We start from the raw sequence: 21,107 nt of genomic DNA, 5'->3' as shown, positions 1-21,107 counted from the left end.
ATATGTATACATCCTCACACAGATCCTAATATTACTTTTTCTTACATCAACATGTACCTGCCTTGCTTTTTGACTCAGAAGTTCAGGTACATCTGAAGACACCAAAAAGGCCCACTATGCAAGGTCATAACAGCTGGTGCTGACACAGTCAAAGCTGGGAGCAGTTGCCACCCATCTTGAAGAGATTCATACTCCAAGTTCACCACAGGTCAGCTAAGAAAAATTAGCTGATTTAGAGAAAACCAAGGTTTTTCAAGCAATAGGTAAAAACTTACACTGTGATTGTAAAAAGAGCATACCGAGATTACAATCTTCTATTTATTATGCGCTACGTATTTATAATTATAAGGTAAATCAAGTAATTACCAGACACTTCAACATGTCCATTATCCAGACAGTTCACGTGTACAAAAACTGCTGTTTTGCTTATGCACACAAAAACATGACCCTGCTAGAGCCAAGGCCCAGTATGATTTGCCAGGTATGGAACTGTGCTTTCCAACCAGTAGTTGACCATTCAAAACCCAAGACACTGGCTAACATCTCACTATCAATAAAGTCAGAGGACAATCAGCCAGGAGGCTTATGTGGCTGGAAAGAAAAAAAACAAAACAAAACAAAAAAAAAAAAAGCCGTTGCTTTCACTGACAAGCAGTATGTACCAGCTTAGCAGCAGCACAGAAAAGAAAGGGAACACGGTAGACAAGAGTGTATAACAGCTGAAAGTGTATGGGAAGCCAACTGCTCTAACCTGCTGTTAAGAAAAGTTCTTGGGTGACCCACCTGTTTGAGTGACATGCTCCTGAGTTAGTCTATTTCTTGCAGTTGTTAAAGCAAAACTAACTTCAGTGCAAGCAATTAACCCTGGTCTTTTATCAGAACGGATTTACTTGCCCAGTAATTGCAGCTAAAAAAAAACAAAAAAAACAAAAAAAACCACACTACAACATGGCATCAGCAGAGAAAAATATGCCTTGAATGCAAGACTCACATCTGCAATATAGTGAATTTAATTCTGGTTCTGTTTCTACACAAAGTGGAGAAGCCAGGAGAAGTCAGGAACAACCACATCATAAATCCTGATGAAAATTCCCTATCATGCACCAGAAAAATCCTCCTAGCCATCATCTCTCTTTCCCCCCACTTATATTTTTAACTTCGCTGTCAATCTGTATATGTCAAACTCAATAACACTAAAAAACGCTACTCTAAAACTTAACATTGATGATGGTCTTCCCAGAAAAAGAAAGAAACAGCCTTTCTTTAGAAAGGGTGGCAGTTTTGATTCCTGTTGACAAATACGGAGAGCACACAGAAATCAATATGTTCTTACTCTCACCCATAAGCCTACTTTGGAAGTCCTAACAAAGTCTAGGTTGCCAGGGCATTATGAAAACATTAGTGGCAAGCTGGAAAAAAGTACAGGAACAAGATTCTTTAGTCCTGTGCCAAAAATTCACACAACATCAAGTCATCCTACCATTTCTATAGTATTAGAAAATGAAATAGGTACAGCAAACATCTCTTGTAAACACTCTGACACTCACTAACAGTACCTGAAAATTTGGTCTCAGGTTCTTCATCCCTCTTCAGATACGAAAGTTAGAAATAGTTTACACACTGCCCTAACACTCTACACCACCTTCTCTTCCAATTTTTATATGAAAAATGTTTCCACAGGCCAAGGAACAGCTTAGTCTTTCTAAATAGTCTCACGTTATCTTTTACTGGAAGACCAACTAAAAAGAGCCAAGTAGTGAGAAAGAGAAATGTGATGGTCTTTTTCTAAAAGAGCCTGGAATCATGCAGCTCTATTTAGTAACATACAAGTCTGACCAAAAAAACACTACATGTAATCAAGAAAAAAAAAGTGTTGGGGTTTTTTGTTGTTGTTCTGAACAATTATCTAAATCTCCAATATTCACCATTAAAAAAATATCAAAAAGACAGAGAAAGAAAATGTTTCTTCAGTTAGAAGCCAACATTAGATTCCAAAATTAAGAACACTACTCATTAGTTAGGTATTCCTAGACTGAAGCTTTCAGCTGGCAATCTAAAGTTACTGTAAAAGAAAATTGGACACAGATTCCATTTCCTCCCCGTACATAACTATATAAGCATTAAACTGACAAGTTACATAAAACCCACACTACAGATAAGAAGACATTAATCTTTGAAAAAGTTGGGGTAAAAAAAAACACACACACCCACCCCACAGAAACCATTAGAATACTTAGAGACAGTTACATAGTTACACTTAAAAAAAAAAAAAAAAAAAAAAAAGAAAACAGGTCTTTCCAGGTCTTTCTGAATAGCATCTTTATGGAACTATGACAGAAAGCTAAGCTATTTTCTACTATTACAGAGATACCTGGGTAAATATTATCCACACAAACATTATAACTAGCATTACTTAATAAACAAAGCACATACCACTCTGGCTGCTCTTTCCTGAGATTCACACTTCCTGCAAAACCAAGGTCCAGTGGGTACTTGAACAATTCCATAGCAAGCTGTTTTGAACAAGAGAAAAACATTTCAGCAAATATAAGAAGCACTACAGTATTAATAGTATGAATGTCATTTTAAAAGCTTAGTATTAGTTGATCTCATCAAACTGACATCTATACATTGCACATGAACTCCTACCACAATGGTTTTAGAAATAAAGTACAAACTTCCACTTACTTGTTAAATTTAAAAAATAGTTTGAAAAGTAATATAACCATTCAAGAGCAGCCATGTTTCATATGTGATCTATTTTGCTATTTATTTACTAGGTAAACTGGTGAAAGATTTCACAATAACAAACACCTATCATTTATAACAGTGTCTTTTTTTAAGAAAAAATACAAGTTTGTATTAAGACACTCATACATGGAGCTACAATCAATGTCTCTTTGAGTAAAATGACTGGTCTTAAGAAGGAAATCCATAATAAACTGAACAAAGACACAAAGTTTGGTTTTTTCCCCCCCTGAAAAGTCATATGGAGCTGTAAATACAAATGAAATAGAGCATCAGGGCTAGGATCAGTTGCAACTATAACCAGGCTACAACATAAATACTTAGGAAAGAGATTTTGAGATGTGTAGATTTCTCTGCAAGACTGTCATCTATATTTTTATAGTATATTTTTTAAAAGCAGGAGTTTGATACAAAATTCCACAGAAAAAATAGTTTAGTAATTTGGCAATACTGTTCACGTTTGAAATGTACAGATCAAGAAACTTTAAGAATGGCTGAGTGAATGAAAATACAAGAACACAAGTACTGTGAGTCTATTCTAATACCTGTATGGGTCTATTAACCAACAACAAACAACAAAAAGATTAACATTTTCCTCAAAAAGATAATCCTGAATCTGACATAATATTTTAATATCTAAATTCCCAACAATTATCTGTTACTTAAATAAGAAAATGCGGCCTAAGTGTGTAACTAGGAAAAAAACATATAACTATATATGATAAATTAATAGTTATTAGGAAAGTTGAGATTAAATTACTATCTTCTTCTATATATAGAAAAATACTATTGGTTTTGTACTAGCATGAAGAAAAAAAAAACACTAACGCAATAGTAGTATAAAGAACATCTGGCTCATACACCTTTCCTTCTATGAAGGAAAGTCAATGAAATAATTTCCTATTATATACATGTAGTCATATTAAGATCAGTTGTCATATTCTCTAATACATTATATGAGTACTGACAGCCCAAACTATCTTGACAAGCCCTTTCTACGGTACAATACGGTTATTTCACATGAGAAAAAACATCTTGTTTTTGTTGCATCTATATTAACCACAGATGAGGAGGACTTTGAATATCTCCTTAGAAATTAAGAGGGAGAATTTAAACATACAATCACATATTTAAATTAGCAAGAGACAGTGCAGAGTAAGAAACTAATTACAGAATGCAACTCAGAGACAAGGCTGGCAATTAGATGCAAAGGCAACATGAGCTGTGCAAAGACCAAAGTTGAAGTGAGGTACTTTTCTGTCTGTAAATGTAACAGATTATACCCACAGCCTAAAGAAGTGCACCACAGGTTTGTGCTGATACACTGTGATATTGGTTTATGGAGTTCCAGAACTTCCTTTGGTTTATACTTTCACTACTATGCAAAGCTTCTTTATAAATATGAAAAGATTTTGTCCTCCACAACTTGCCAATGACTTAACACCTGAAAATAAGTTTTCTCTGAACTAAAAATAATTACAATAACAAAAAATGCAGTTAATAGAGTCTCACGGGTAATACTGCTGTCTGAACTTCATATAAGGCCTACAAGCTTTAACCACGAAGACTACTACTTCTACTACAGAAAACCTATAAAAAGAGTGGACATGCTTCCTCTACCACCTCTACACAACAGATCAAATCCGAGATGTACAACATCAATGATCCAGTACATCAAAACAAGCAGTTCTTAAGGTCTCTACAACAGCATGTGGATTTAGAAGAAGCAATAGTTCGCACACTTTCTGCCAGACGCAAGTTCAGATTTGGACTTGATCTTAAAAAAAAAAAAACAACAAAAAAGTACTATATCCTTGTGCACAATTTACTGAAGTGTGGCTCTATATTACGAATACTTCCTAAAACAGACTTTTGTTGTTCCCACTATTTCAGCTCCAACTGCTGCTATCGGCAAATTCTTTCACTGAAAATATTAGCAAGGCTCTAAATGCAAAGATGCCCAAGATAATATAAAAGTAATAGCTGGTTCAAGTATGACCTCTAAAAGTATTCATGTTGTAGTGTTCTTTTTCATGATCCTAAGATTCCACAAAAGCAGCTAACATTACTCAGCTCTTAAGCCAACAGAAAATCACTTCAAAACCAGTCAAATTTCAGAGATCCTGTGAGCTCCCCTTCACATTCAATCCAACATCAACAAGAATAACTGAATTCTTCTGCAGATCTTCTTACATTATTATTATTGCTCATTATTTCTTGTCAGTTTACAAAGGAGCACATACCTGAAACAAACAGCTACTACTATATCATCTTCAACACAATTTAAGACCAAACATGAGACACACATTAGTAGTATTTTCACTAGGCATCCAAGACTAGTGAACTAGATTTAGGATTTCTGTCTCCTCAGATTTGTTCAGCATCTAAAACTTTATATGACTGCTTGGGAGTCAATACAGAAAAACTACCATCTTATTCCTTACTTCTGCTACCCTAAAGCAGAAGTCATCATAACTTCCTTTTTTACAGTGAGAGCAGCAGAACCCAGTCTTTCCCTCTGCTCTCACAAGAGGGGTCAACTTACTGACAGAAACAAAACAATCACACAGAGGGAACACGCCAGCTTCTGAGCTGAGCTGGAAACCAACCAACCAACCAGCCTCCACTAATCCAAACAAATCCGGCATCAGCCATTCTGACTAGCATCCTCTCCCTGCAGAACCACAACAGGAAGTCTCTTCATCTACCAGGCAACATCAGTCAAATGACATTGAAGGAAAGGCAGGCAGAGGAAGAAATTATATGACAGCTAGGTCTTTCCTACATACTTCTCTCTTCCATCCCTAAACCCTCCTTGTCTACTGGCTGCCCCTCACATAATTTTTTTCTTAACTTGGGAAAGGCAGGGACAACAGGAAGAAAGAAATAAAGCAACAATTGCCAAAACAGAGATTAGTAAGAAGTTCTGCAAAGGCAGGAGTTTTAGGCAGTCTTTGGACAGCTGAGGTTGTTAGCAGGGTGCAAAAGCAGACTGGGAAACACAGACACAGAAGAGGTACAAGGAGAGGAAGAAGGGGAAAAAACCTGCAAGGAGGGTTCTTCCCGTCTCATAGCCATAACATAGGAAGTCTCCCATGAGGGAAAAGACAGACAGACTGGAAGAACAGAGGATGACAGGACAGGTCAGACCAGAAAACACGTGGCCCTAGAAACAGGGAAATAAGCTTCATGGGTGACAAGAAGGAGCTGAAGAGCGGAGGAAGAGAAGACGAGGAGAAAAAAAGCCAAGGGGGGGCGGGGGGGGGAGACAAGTAGGCCCAAGGGAAGAGGGCAGGGAGCACCAAGAAGGAAGTAGCGAGGCGTGAGGCCAGAGCGGGCAAGCTGGCACTCGCCTGCCTACTCACCTTGATGCACTGCGACATTGCAGCCGTGCCCGTCGCAGTAGACAAGCGGGTTCTCGGCCCAGCCCCTCTCGTCGGAGCACACGCAGCAGCCGCCGATCATCTCCTTCATGCTATTGGAGAACTCGCCCTCCAGTGACACAGGCAGCAGCAACGGCTCGCTAGAGACCATCTAAGGGTTAAAAACACCGTCGTCAACAGCACATATGAGCACACACGCGCTTCGCCCCCTGCCTGCCCCCTCCCCGGCGGTGTCTCCCCTCAGTCACTCAGCCGCCGCCGCCGCCACCGCCGCCACGGCAGTGATCTAGGGCCCATGACCGCTGGCTGAGAGCCTCTTCTCGCCCCCGCCCGACCAACCGGCCAGGCTGTATCAGTCACGCAGGCAGGCAGGGGCACCCGGCGGCGGCGGGCTGGGGAAGACACCGCGCAGCAGGCAGACAGGCGAGGGAGCGCGGCCGGCGCGCAGGCGCACTGAGCGCGCCCGCGGGAAGGCCTGGGCCTGGGCCTCCTCGCGATGGTTCACGAGCCGCTCGGGGAACGTGAGCCGCGGCTGAGCGCGCGCACAACGCCCCCCCCTCCCCCCAACGGCTCCAACCGCCGCGCCGAGAGAGCGTGCGCGAGCGAGCAGCGCCCCGCAGGACCGCCCGCCCCGAGCGGCCGGCACCTGATGGCGCGGCCCGGCCCCCGCGGCCCGGCCCCGCACGGGCACCCACCTCGGCGTGCGGCCACTCTCCGTCCCCCGGGCGAGCCATTCCGCCCCCCACGGCCGGCCGAGCCCCAGCGCGCTCCGCGCCGCGACCGCCCGGCGGGCCGCTCGGCGCGCCTCGGGACAGCCCGCGCGAAACCGCCTCCCTTCCCCGCCCGGGCAGCGCCAGACGGGCTTATTGCTGCCCCCCTCCCCTCGGCGTGGGGGGGCGGGGAGGTGGCAGACATGCGCCCCGCTCCCACCCGCGATGTCACTCGGCTCATGCCCCCTTCAGGAAGGCTGGAGGACTCGCCCCATTCCCGCCCACCCCGCAGAAATCATTTTTACTATCTTGTTTATTTTCCCCCTGATGTGACTGCAGGACTAATGCATTCCCGCTCCCAACTTTTATTATCCTGTTTATATCCCCTCGGTGTGCCTGCAGGACTAATGCATTCTCACTATTACACCACTTCCCTGCCCTCACCACAACTTTTACTATTTTGTTTATTTTTCCTTCGATGAGGCTGCAAAACTAATGCATTATTAATCCCACTCTTTCTTCTCCCCCTAAGCTCGTCGTGTGGATGCAGCGCTGCACGGCTATTGCTGCCACAGCAGCAAAAGTGATGCTGAATAGACGATATGACAAATAGAGAAACCAGGGAGGCCACAGAGACACAAAAACAAACACGTTCTTCAACACAGATGTTCTCTACTTCTACTTTGAGGTGGACAGGCCTTTCTAGAAGTTGGGTGCATGTTTGGGGGTTAAGGTTTTTTTAGTAAAACAACTCTAATTCTGTTGTCTCTTTTAATTAAAGGGGAAAAAAAAAAATAAGGGAAGGAAAAAAAACTGGTGAGAGAGAGAGAGCTGAGATGGTCGGAATAGAGGAAAATCTCAGGCTATTCAGTTCTCCATTGTAAGCAGGTATGCCTGTAGCAGAAGGAACTAATTGTGGTGATTGTTAGGAGCACAGAGAAATTAAATGCAGCTTCGCAAAATTCTGCTCACTCGCTTGCCCCAGGGCCAGCATTTTATTTATTTATTTATTTATTTAGTGTTGGGCAAGGAAAGTATCGATTTATCTTCATTATCATGCTAAAAGGCAGAATTTGTGCATGGACTGATTTTGCAAGGCCATCTTAGTTGACAGGGTATCTGTACAAATCACTACTGAATTATGTACATTCCTGGACGTGTCACTACCTAGACCTATATCTATGCCGGTTATATTTTATACATTGTTAACTAATAAAACATCTGCACTTGCATACGAGAGTATGAAGAACTGCTACGTGGAAGGGAGAGGTGGGATATGCACAACTCTCTACCCCCCAGAGACATCCGAGTCTGTAGTTTGTATGCAGGGTATCTTAGGTCAAGCTCTTTTCTCTCCTTTAAAGTTTTAAGTGAAATTATTTGGATAGGGGAAGAATGGAGGGCAGGCAAAAAAAGGAATGACAAAGGTAGCTTCCAACATGAAGAGCCCAGCCAAACACGCGATTACTGCAGCCATTTCAGGGACATTCTAAACATTTTTCTGTAAATGTATGTTCCAATATCCTTGAGAGTTTAGACCTTTTTAAGGCACATGTAAAAAACAGGGGTAGGGGAGACTGGAATGTAGTATGTTTCAGTTTGTGTAAAATCATTCAGTGATTGCTCTCAGAAAAAAAAAAACAAAAACAAAAATCCCCACACAACCACCCCGCACCCATATGTCCTATCTCAACACCGAAGAATACAAATTTGAACATAAAACTATTTACACTTACAACACTATTTTTATTACTTTTAAAGCTTGTAAAAATGCCCTGAAAATTGCAGGTGCAAGCAATTACTTTGTAGGGAAATAAAGCAATTAATATATCCTGGTGGTGTAAAAAAACGCAAATTATTTGAAGCTGATAGATACACTGTCCCAGCCCTTCTTTATTCTTGTCAAGAAAATGACATCTAATTTAAAAAGCATTCTCAATGATTCTGTTAACCCTGACAAAAAAAAAAAATCACAGTACAGCAGCAAATCTGTCTTTTATTTCCCTGACAAGTAAATTAAAATAAATATCCTTTTAAAATGAAAATGTATTAAATATATTTTAATTTGCTGGGTGAATTTATACATTTAGTAAAATTTGTATTGTAACAAACAATTGTAAATTTTTCTCACGGCTTTTTTTTTTTAATTCATTGAAAGGGGTCTTCCTGCAACTTCTTCTTTGAAAAGCAACTAGTACAATCCCCAGGTCTGTCTTTTTTTTTTCCAATGTTAGCTATTTTAAGTCTCGATTTTTAGTTTTATAAAGAAGCATCACCAAAGAAAACATTAATCGCTTTGCAATGACTTGATAAAAGCCACACCACAGCAACAAAAGTATATTCATGAAAAACCTACTGTGTAGTTTTCAAATAAAAGTATTTTAATCTCACACCATGTAACACACCAGCTCAGTATTGAACAGCCTGAAATTTTGCTTTGGTCAAAATTCAGCCAAGCCTAATACATTCAATTATTTAATGAAACATTTATTGTCTTTTTCATGGATTTCTGTTTAATTCTTTCTATAAAAAGAATGTACGTGTACTGAAAAACTCCATGACTACCACTTTATGGTATTGTGTAATATTTGATGGAAAAATTTAGATAACCTCTTGATAGTTCTGTAAAACAATCATTTAGAGAAGACCTTTGAAATGCAAAATAGGAAAAGAAATGCATTACCACTAAATAAATACTGCAAACACTAAGCCTATAACAGCTATGGAATCAGAACATAAAATCTTGTAGCATATATGTTCTTATGATTGTAGTATTTAATAAGCACTGACATGACACAGAAGGCCAATTTTCTTTTTAAAGAAAGAAGCCTGTCCTTCTTATAGTGATATATAAGAGACTAAAATAATTAGAGAGGAATATAATTCAGTGAGTAAGAATGAATAATTTCATTGTTAATCTAAATGCAAGGAGAAAATCCAATTCTCTTAAAAGGAACTGTACATACAAACCTAGAAGCTAAACAAGTTAGATTACAAGAAACATACAAGAAGATTGTATGTTTTCATTTTATTTTTATATTTTAGATACCATTTTAAATAGAGTGAATGTGTAAGTAAAAAAATATATATATATTCTCCAAATGCAAATTGTTGGTTTACAGTTTAAGGAATTCCTCAAGAAAATGTTCACATATATTAGGGCATACCACTTTAGCTTCACTAACTAAAATGAAGAGGTATTCACCTTAAATTTTTACTACTAATTAATCAGTTCCAACAATAATGCTAATATTTTGGAATATTTTCTTTAAATTTCACTGCTTTTTTTTTCTAAAACATGAAAAATCACATTGTAAGTTTAGTGAATAAAACAAAGCATTGAGAAAGAAAGAAAGAGAGAGAGAGAAAGAAAGAGAGAGAAAGAAAGAGTCATTTACAAAACCACATTACCAGTTGGATATAATCATCAGAAGAGTCTTCCAGGAATAACAGAAAAAGCATAGACTTTACATAAAATGCATACTCTATTAGAAAACATTAACTGATATTGGGATTTGGAGCTGTAGAGTGGGGAAACTCACTTCTTCCCAAAAATCAAATTTCTCACAGCAATTTTTACTGCATTTTCAGATTGGGTCTTTGTTGAGAAAGCTTTGATATTTACCTATGTGCAAAAGAATACAGGCTGCAGCTAAACAGATGCAACTGAAAATGGGAAAATTACAATAACTTAGTGATACTCAATAGGCAGAATAATACATCTCCTGATTATCCATTTAAAGTACATTGATGCTTGTCTGCCTTTTGTTTATGTGGCTTTAGATCATTAACAGTCTTCACTGGAATACATTCTAATCGTGGGCATTTGCTTCATTTCTGGGAAGGCAGCAGCAAAACGGTCACTTTACACAAAATAAAATGCGACTCTCGTGTGTTGACCTTTGCACACAGTGTGTTTTAAATGGCAGTCTGCCTTAGATCCAACAAATTATTTCTATGCATCTTCAGTTATGAAGGATATAGCATGTCTACAGAAGCCATATTAAAAATGTTAACGTATCTTTACATGCTTAGTCTTAAGTTACACTGAGAAAGAGTTTTCTTTTTCCCCTTATTCTTGAATGTACCGCTGAAATCTGTATTTTAACACCTATATCCAAATGCAATGTACTGAAAAATTTAAAAGTTTGAACATTTAGCATGTGGCCACTTCTAGATGAGGAGTTCACATCCTATGTATTTACATGTTACGCAAGTCCAGGTAGCAGCATCAAAGGTCCTGTCAGTGCATCTCCTGGACACCATGCCCCTTCATGTGTTGTGCTGTTTTCTTTTATGCAAACGTAATTACAAATTTTATAATTCTTTAGACTGCAAAGAAAGGGGGAAGTAATTCCACGAACTATTGTATTCATTTTCTTGCTTTTAATTGTATTATCACCTTTGGAGACTTTGGTAAATTTCACTTAACTAGCAGCAATGGATAATTGGTGGTTTTCAAGTACTGCTTCTGTTACTAATGTTGGCATTTAAATGTTAATTTCAGACTGGGGTTTACAGTAAACATGAAACAAGGGATTTTCTTTGAATGAACAATCTCAAACTAAAATTCTAAATAAAGGAATCCTAGCACAGGATGTTTTAAGTGCAGTGATTATTTCCTTTTTAAGGATTTAACATTCCCTAAGTGATAGAAATTAAAGATTTTAAAACGACAGTTAATTTTAAATTCTCTACATTAAAAAGGCATTTAAATGTTAACCACATTTTTATATGAGTCAAGTCAAAGTAATTTTAATTACAGTATGATACAAAAGAACCTGAAATAAACTTCTAGCAAACCATATTGAATATTAATGCTGTATTAAGCCCTGAAAAGCTGGGTTAGTAAACTCTGGAATTTAGATTATATGCGACTTAAACATAACACAGGGCTTTTCTTTAAAGAAGAATACTTCATTTCAAAGTTTGGATTTTTATGAGGTATGTATTAATTCATTGGATTTTTATTAAATACATTTACATAGCATCACTCCAAAACCAAGCCTCAGATTACTTTTCTTCTATAGGCATATCTCTATGTAGGATTTGCTAAATTAACATTCCATATAAATTAATAGCCTTTTTTCATGTTTGTTGTATTATGATCAGCAGCGTGATACTGCATTGTGTCACAGGTCACATTTATTTGATTTCTATTTAGGAATGGTATCTGTACTACATATTAAATACAAGAAACGACATGCTGAATTTCCCATCAAATATCTTAAATACAGACCTATTTTAGACAGATTTGTATAAACGAAACACATATATCTAATATAAGCGTGGGAAAGGAAAAGCTGTTTTGCTATGTGCTAAAGCAAATTGGAGTAAATCAACCGCATCCGTAGGCTGTATAAGCAATACTACTCTGCTTTTCCCAGTACCATTTGGACAAAACAATGTTACTTTTTTATTTAAAGTGTTTTCTTCTCAACAAGGGGCCACCACTTCCCAATCTCAAAAACACGCCCCAGAATATGTTAATTAATTGTATTGTGTCTCTGAAAGAAAGAGGTTGCCAAATGCAATAAGAAAAAAAAAAAAAAGGTCTTTCGATCAGTGAGCTCCATTCCCACTGCTAGTTACCATCTCATTTCAATTCCACATATATATATACATAGATACATTTCCTCTAGGTACGATTTTGACCATTAAAAACTGTTTGAGAGCAAAATTCTAACGTGACCACATAGGGTGTGTATCTGGGAAGCTTAACATTCCTGGCGAATTAATCGTGCAAGCCTAGAATCACTTTTTGTCCATCTTACTATGGTACTTCAGAGTCGGGGATGTGGGTATTTTTTTATATCGTGGTACTTCCCAATTAAAAGTAACAACAATGCTGCTTTGTGGAGGAAAAAAAAAAAAAAAAGACTTTATACATTAAATACGTCAACACATTCTGCACAACTACAAAATAAAGAGCAACGAAGAGTGGCAACAAACAGTCTCTCCCTGACTTTTTTTTTTAATCTTCCATTTCAATAAGATAGTTTTCAAATAGCAATATATTGTTTTAGTAAATACAAGAGCATTAAATGTTCTTTTGAATAACGCTTCGTAAATTTGTAGTTACCTTTTGAAAATTGCCAAGCAGCAATCAAGAGTAAATGCATCTGCGGAATACTCAAGTAGAAGTAAAACAAAACAAAACAAACAAAAAAATCTTTCCTCGATCTTAATGCCTTTAAATATTACCATGGTGGCATTTTCCTATTAAATATTACTTGCATCTTCAGCTTTTGAATAACATGGATGCTTTTTAGCATCTAAACTCAATCGAGCTTTTATTTGGAGAAGTCCCACAAAAGCCTGCAAGTTTACAAAGAGTGAAAGAGAAGTCCCAAACTGTATTATCTTAAACAATGCCTGCAAGCATGCAACTTCCCAACTGTGGGAGGGGGAGGAAAGTCACTTCAGAATTATTTTCAGCTAGATGATATCCATAAACCTCATATTTTAACTCATTTTACTTGCTGCTCATGATCAACGCAAAACGTTATTTTTGGTGATATATTTAATAAACAAAACAAATAGGCATTACATATAACCTTTTAAAATTCTCCTGCACTCAGAGGTAACTTGCTAAAAATAATTCCAGTTCTTCTAGAAAGGATTTTCTTAAAATAACTAGTTCTCTAGAAATTCTTTCATCATCACAAACATAAGCCCCTACCCGTTTTAATCTAATCTTCCAGAAACAACGTGCAAAGGCATATTTTTTCCCCTAGAAGATCAAGAGCACTTGTTGGAAATTTTCTTGAACATCAAGTTAGTCAGTTCTTCCTCTATGTAAATACATGAGAAAGTTCAGGTCTGAAACGGAATATCAAAACAATTTAATTTCTAATTATTTTCGTGGGGGAAAAGCGACAAAAACATTTTCCTATAAAACAAATCTTTAAAAATCTCAATCCAACACACAACAGGCACTTGGGGGTGGGGGGATCCAGACATCATGGTGCTTATATGAAAAACGGGGTAAGATTAATCTTCATTTTTATAAACAGACTACTAAAACTAGTTCCTTCCAAAATTCTCTTTGGCTCCATTTATTATTCCAAATCCAGTAGTTCAGAGCCGTTTCTCCCGATTTCTTTAAGAAGTCCTGCTCTAAAATCCACCCACAAACAGATGTTACTTTATGTACAAATCCACTGCGGTAGTGGGGGTTTTTACCTTTCAAGTAACACGTGAGCTACAGCCTCACAGGAGCTCCCTCAGTGGATGGCACTTCTAAAGACTCCTCTCTACTTATGTGCCCGTTTTCTTGCCGGACCCCCCCAAGCTGCTGCGGAGGCTCGCGGGGGGCCCGGGGCGGCGGGGCGAGCAGAGCCGCTCGGCGGGAGCTCTTCCCTCCTTCCCTCTCTGCAGCCGGGCAAGCCGCGCCGGCGGAAAGCGGCGCGAAGGAGGCGACCGGGGAACAATGGGGAGTGCCCGGAGGAGCGGGAACCACGGCTGCTCTTCCTCGGCCCCGCCGCCGGGCCGGGCCCCGCTCCCGCAGCTTCCTGCGGCCTCGCACGCCGCTCTGCCGGGGGCCGCGGGCCGGCGGGCTCCCGCCCCGCTCGTTGCCCCTCCATGTTACCTACGGCAGCCTGCCCGGAGCCCGCCCCGCTGACGGGAGACCCTCGCTCACCCTTGAAATCCCCCAGGCAAGTCTGCCAGTTCAGCGCCGCGCTGCCGAGGGCATGCACACGGTTTCTACTCTCTCAGCCGCTCATCCCCAAACTCTCCCGCCCCCGGCGCGAAGCGTGCTAGAGGGCGAGTGCGTCTGCCCGGCTGGCTCGCCGCCAGCCCCGCTCCCGAGCCTATCCCGGGGTCGGCGGTGCGGGCCGGCCGGCCTATGGGAGCCCTCAGCCCTCCGCCAGCTGCCCCCGACCTCCTGCCACCGGCCCCGCGCTCGGCCGTCCCCTGCATGCCGTGAGCACTACCAGCAGGAGAACAGGCAGCACTACAGACGAGCGCCGACCCGGGCGCTGCAGTGCTGGCTTCTTCCCTTCAGGGGACGGTGCTGCACACAATAGGCGGCTCAGCATTGTTCTCCTCCCTGACCCCCAAATCCCCTTTTCCCCACCACAGAAGACGCCGGGAGAGGGGAACGGACAGGACAGGCAGGGAGGGCGAAGGCGTGGAGAGGCCGGCCGCTTCGCAGGGTCTTCGCCATCGTCGTCGCCGTTCCCTGAGCTCGCCCTCGTGGCGTGACCGCAGCCTGCCGTCGAAGCCCGCCCGCTCCCGGAGCTGCGTGAGACCCCTGCCCCGCACCCCCACCGCCTCAGTGCCTCAGGCTTCCACCCCTTGCGAGCGCCAGCGCCGCGCTCCCACCGCCCCGCGCTCCCACGTCCCCTCCTCACATTTAGCGGGTCTTTTCACGTGTCACTTCGCCTGAAAAGCCCGCTTATGCTGCACCAGCACCTCTCCCTGTTGCAGTCACCAGAGCCTCCTTCTCAGGTGTCCGCACGGCATCACCCCCTTCCCACGCTCACGGGGCAAAAAAAAAACCCCAACAGTGCCAATGCAAGTTATTACTTGAGGGTTTCATCCTCAAATTTAAGGAAAGCGTACTGCATTTTTATCTGGATGGGCTTGGTTCGGAGAGCAAGCGATCACTAAAGCACACCGCTGCCTGCTCTGCCGCCCGCGACCCGAAGTCCCGCAGAACGTCGCGTTTCTGGGCACCGCGGTGCAAACGCCGTGCGGTGGAAAACGCGACACCGCGATCCGGTGGAAAACTCAAAGCACGTGCGGAAGAGCGCGGGAGCCACAACACGACACCGAGGAAAAACCACAGCTTGATTTAAATAATTGCAGAATATTAGGATTTAACTTATAAATGTTTACATTTGTGTGATTTGATTAACGTCACGTTTGATTTCCTTAAAGCCACTGACAAGGTACTTTAAAGCACGAGATTAACGTCTACCAGTAATATTCAACAGGCAAATCCTCTTCCCGGCCGCCTCCCGCCCCCCACACCCGCCGGGAAGGACCTCACGCCCCCCCGCCCCGGGGGCTCTCCCTGCCCTGCGCCCCCGCCCCGCCTCCCCGCGCCCACGCGCGCCCTGCGGGGCTCGGTCCCCCCTGCACGTGACGGTCACCGAGGGGATTCCCCCGCCCCCCACGCGCCTCGCGGGCTCTCCCGGCCGCCTCACGCCCCGCGGCCCGTTCAAACGCGGCCGGGCCCGCCTCAGCCCCTCCCCGCCCCCACCGGCCGTTACCGCCGCCATCACAGGGACACCCCAAACTCCACCCCCCGCCCCGGCGCTGGGCGCTCCCCGAGGCGCCGCCGCTCTCGGCTTTTCCTGGGCTGTCGGAGCGGTGGGGGGGAGGGGGACGGCGGGAGTAAGGGGGCGGTGGCGGGAGGCTCGAGCGCAGCACGAGCGCGGCCGGCGCGGGGAATTGTGGGTAGGAAAGTGGTCGGGCGGTAAAGGAAGCGGCAGGCGGGGGGGAGGGGTGAAAGGTCAGCGGCCGAGAGCCCCCACACCCGCACCAATGGCGGGCGGCGCCTGGGCGGGCCCCGCCGCCGACACACGGCCCGGCCCGCGCTTCCCTCGCGGCAAGTTGGGGCTGCCGCCCGCCCCGGTTGTAAACACCGAGCGTGTGTGTCCTGGGCGGCGGGGCCGGGCCGCCGACGCTCTCGGGGGACGGGACGGGGCCCGGCCCTGCCCGCCGCCCTTTGTAACGGTTCGCGGCGAGGCCGCGCGCCCGCCGCCCCGAGCGCTCCGCGGAGCCGCGCGCCGGTGATGTTTGTTTGCACACAACCCCACCCCCACCCGCTCTTTGCTCTTTGATGCAATTTTATTTGATTTGCAAATAATTGCGGATTTTTTTTCCTTCCCCTCCCCGCCCGCCCGCTAACCTCTGCTTCCTCTCTCGCCACCTCGCCGGTTACCAGGGAGATTCGTCCTTCCCAGCGGCCCGGGTCACGGCGGCCGGCGTGGTTCGGGGGAGACCCCGCGCACAAAGGTCCCGGCTCAGGCACGGCGGGGGCGCCTGGGACGTCCCCGCTCCCGCCGGCCGCGTCTCCCCGTCGCGGGGACTCTCCGGTGAGTTCAGAGCCATGAAATCAGCAACTTGTGCTGGCAGCGGGCACCGCTGCTGCGGCGGCCCCGGCGGTAAACGGGGCGGGGGGGGGCTATTTAAATCGCTCCGCAACTTTCTCGCTGTCCCTTGCACCCCCGTCGCCGCTGTACAGCCTCCGTAGGTAAAGTTAAGCGAGGCCCCCAGCCAGCCCTCCGCAACGAGACTGAAACGGAGGAGGAAAACGTGAAATGTTCACACGGAGAAGTGGTCCCCTTTGTTCTTTCATTGTTTCTAACCGAAGTGGCGGATGCAAGGACAAACACTTACCTTCTCTCCGTTTTGCTCCGAAACACACACGTTCCCATCAGCTGTAAAATGTACGGTCCACCTTGGAAGCGACTACAAATGTCGGCAGAGTTTGTATTCCATTCTTTTTCTCTGTCTGCTCTTTTTAGCGTAAGATTAAGTTGCCGAGCACGTTGTTGCAAGCCGTAGCCCCCCGCCTTAGTGAATGGTCACGTTTAGGACCCTCCAAGTCCATCCTAATTCTGCCAGTAGAATTGAGGGTATTGGAGGTCTAAACTTTCAAAAGGGAAAGGGCCTGCGTCTATCTTGCAGACCTGAAAATGCACTCGGTTCCTCCCTCACTTCCACAAAATAGATATAAACATTTCACCCCAGACAACTCAATGAAATATACATTTTAAAGCTTGAATGTAGCAAAGCTGTTCTCTCAGCTGAGACAAGCTGAAAGCAAACTAGTGTGAAGAAAATCTACCTCAGTGTATTCCACAGCAGGAATTGTTTCTATCTGGAGTTCAAAACAAACAAATAAATAAGACCATCATATAGAAATATCAAGCGTAAAGTTTAAAGGCAAACAACCTCCAAGAGGAATGTGCTATCCAGGGTGGAATGGAGAATCACAGCTTTTTAAAGTGTTTCTCGCAAAAATTGCTACTTTTCATTCCCTCCCCCGCCCCGCGACCAGGACGCGGGAGAGGAACCCGTTTTCTGATTTCTTTGTAGTCCAGCCGGTGTTTCGCACCCAGCCACACAGGCAATTCCCCCTCAAACCTTGCTTTAATCTGATTATGATGAGATTTGCTGATACAATGAATATTTGAAATGATCCTTGTGTCTTAGTGAGCGAGATGGATTTTCAGATTCCGGTTTCTAAGGCACCCCACTGCAGAGGGAAGGGGAGTGGTGGGGGGACTCCGCTCCCCGGGGGGGGAGCAGCCCCCTCCCTCAGCGCCCAGGGGCACCGGATTCATTCAGCCCAACTTCCCCGGCCGGTGCCTGGAGCGAGATTCTGAAGTGCCTTTCACCGCCCCCCCCGCATCATCACGCCTTTGCCAATTGAAAAATAAACAAAACAGAAAGGAAAAAAAAAGAAAAAAAAAAAAGGATGCAGGCGACCCAAGTAATTGTGGGACCGGGAGTGTGTCTTGTCTCCCCCCACGCCTCCTCCTCCTCTCCCTCCCCCCGGTGTGGCCTTAATAGCAAACTGGAAGGCCGGTTTATTTCATAGGGCCATATTACAACCAACGAGGTAAATAGGGAGTCGTGGTGGGAGAAGGAGGGAGAGGGGCTTTTCTTTGATAGCATTTAATTGGAATTGAAACATTCTAGGGCTGTAAACATTCTTTATTTATTCAGCACACATAAGCGGGCATTGTTTTATCACCATCATAATTACGGCGTCCTTTAAACTGACTGATAGCAAAGGAGATAAGGGAATGCGCCTGTGGCTCCAGATCAAGTCGCTGGCTCTCCCTTCTTCCCAGGTCACCAGGATCCACACGGTCCTTGGAGATGAGGAGTGCTGGAAGATTGCGGCCTGGCCATCCCTTATGTCATGAAAGTGATTTGTACCACATTGCTAATTTGATGCAATTCATAACCTCCTGATCGCCTACGTTTGCAACTGCTTTTCAGTTCACAGGGTGTATTTTTTAGGATGTAGTTCCCTAGTGTAGAAATTATCCCCTAGTGTAGAAATTAAGAGTGATCACCTATGTGCAGGAGAGGATCTTATTTCCCAATGTTTGTTGCTTTACCTTTGTCTAATTAAAAATGCAAACTTTTAGGATCCTTTCAGAACAAAGCCTCACCAAATCCCCTTTACGTCCAAGGATTTGCAAATTTATAAAGGCTGCATTGAATTCAGCATGGGTCAAGGGGCAAAAAAAGGGTAGAAGGTCACTGCATTTTGATTATGGGTCAGTAAACAACATGGCATGTAGTATGTGTCCAGAAACTCCTGCTAGAAAGTATTTAAAACTACCAGGAATATCAAACTCAAAAAATAGTCTTACACTGTGGTGATCAGAAATTGCATAAAATTCTAGCATGCAAGTGACATCCCAGCCCCCATGAAAAAAAAACAATTTAAAAAACACTTAGCAGTACTCTGCATTGCTGCTTTGTGTTTAAAAAAAAAAAAAAAAAGAAGGCACCACTGAACTCCTGGGCATAAGAGTGTTAGCCAGATTATGATTTTTTTTTCAGACTGATGGTTGGCATTTCTTTGTCCTACAGATTTGAGAGATTTAATTATACATTCTGATTTGTTGTCATACTAGAATTTACGGCAAATTTTAGGTACTGCATTCACATTTGGCCGACTTTAAAATAGCAGAAGGATCCCATTATACTGTTTTTTGACCCTATTATATTTACGTTACTGGACTCTTTGTGATAGCCTCTAGCTCCTTTCTATCTGTGTCCTTCTTGAGCAAAATATGCCCAGCAATATCTAAAAGCAGAGTACAGGGTTAGAAAACAAGTTCTAATTTGAAATATATGTTTCTGCTCAGCGTCATGAAAGCAAAAGGTTTATTTAATGCTTGTCAATACCTGAAGACATGGTCCAGCACTTAACAAATAATAATAAATAATAATAATGCTCCAATAATGTGGCAATCCTAGTGTGAAAATGCACATGACCTCTTAGGTTTTCACGAAGATTTTCAAAAGAATTCTCCCCATTAGTACAACCGCTGGTGGACATCGCTGTTGCATTTCCCAACGAAACGTTTAAAAGACTATAAATGGTGTGTGCATTACTTCATTGCAGAAGGAAGAGGTCAGGCTGAATTGCACTGGTATTTAAACATAATCATACTATGAAAATAAATCAAAACATCACATAAAAGGAGTATTTTAAATGTTACACACATTTTCTTTCTCGAACAACGTGGTTAAGCACTTCCCCACGAGCATATATATTTTAACACAAGTTTACAAAAATGAAAGTATACGATTTCCAATAAATGGGAATAGGTCTACGGCGAGGTATTATGAATATTATTTTGCTCTTTATTTTCTAATGAGGTTTATCCTTCGGCCAGACAGCTTCAAGACTGAAATACTACTGACTATGGAGTGTAGATTGCAGATTGCACGCTACTCAACGTGAAAAGGAGCACGTTTGATTGATAGTCTGTGTGTGTGTGTGTGCGCCTATACACACAACTCTCTGTAGTTGCATGTATATGTATTTGGCAAAACCGGGCATCTCTGGGCGTCCTTATCTTAAGAAATGTGAGACAAACATCCATCCCTTTAATCATGTTCATCTTTGATCACCAGCGAGGGTGACACAGTCCACAAAATTAACAAAGAAACTCCCTTGCTTTTGAGAGATAGCTACATATACATCTGGGTCTGCGCACACATGCACGACATACACAGGGACACACCAACACGCAGGAATACACCTCGGCTCCTAGTAAGTAAATTATTGCGTAACTTTTCATGTAATTGATACCAGACAACTTTAATTTTTCATTTTAATTCTTTTGGCCAGCTTTCACATTAACAATCTAAGCCATAAATGTTGGTGGCTATTGATCGCAATCCCTTGTGTGCGTGCAAATCCATTTTCAAGTCCCCTGCCTTTAATGTGCGTGTGCGAGTGCAAGGGCCCTCGGCCGGCGCGGTACCGGGCGCTCCCCCTAGCCTGCCTGAGGACGACCCCGGATACACAACGGGGGCTGATGGCCAAGAGAAAGCACACACCAAAAACAAAAACAAAAAAAAGGCAAATGATGGATAAGTAGAGAAACAAAGGTCTCCGTGTGAGATGCGGAGAAAGATTTGCAACCGAAAGTGTGTGTAAGTACACGGTGGGGATGTGTAGGTTGGGCGCCTGACATTTCCCAAGACTTCTGGTGGGTTTCTGCCTCTCGACATTTGGCTCTGCCTCGACCCTGGCGCTCATGGCCGCACCTTT

The 21,107-nt window shown here is 43.3% G+C and overlaps 1 protein-coding gene across 5 annotated transcripts in view; it reads right to left on the bottom strand.

Annotated features, from left to right (window-relative positions):
* The window catches only part of MLLT10 (MLLT10 histone lysine methyltransferase DOT1L cofactor), a 130,284-nt gene extending 123,346 nt beyond the window's left edge, over positions 1-6,938 (bottom strand). For 3 of the 5 annotated variants that reach the window (XM_080338565.1, XM_080338568.1, XM_080338567.1), the window contains exons 1-3: positions 6,827-6,938; positions 6,114-6,282; positions 2,434-2,513 (exon numbers count right to left, since the gene is read on the bottom strand). In XM_080338565.1, coding sequence (XP_080194691.1) covers positions 2,434-2,513; positions 6,114-6,282; positions 6,827-6,865 — 288 coding nt within the window. In that variant the 5' untranslated portion in view covers positions 6,866-6,938. Of the gene's footprint in view, positions 1-2,433; positions 2,514-6,113; positions 6,283-6,826 lie in introns of those variants that run through there. The other 2 variants (XM_080338566.1, XM_080338569.1) reach the window with 2 other exon arrangements.
* Between the last annotated feature and the right edge of the window lie 14,169 nt (positions 6,939-21,107).

The sequence above is a fragment of the Nesoenas mayeri genome, assembly GCF_963082525.1.
Source record: "Nesoenas mayeri genome assembly, chromosome: 2".
In the NCBI taxonomy this organism is placed as follows: Eukaryota; Metazoa; Chordata; class Aves; order Columbiformes; family Columbidae; genus Nesoenas; species Nesoenas mayeri.
This window is presented reverse-complemented; position numbering and strand designations above follow the sequence as displayed.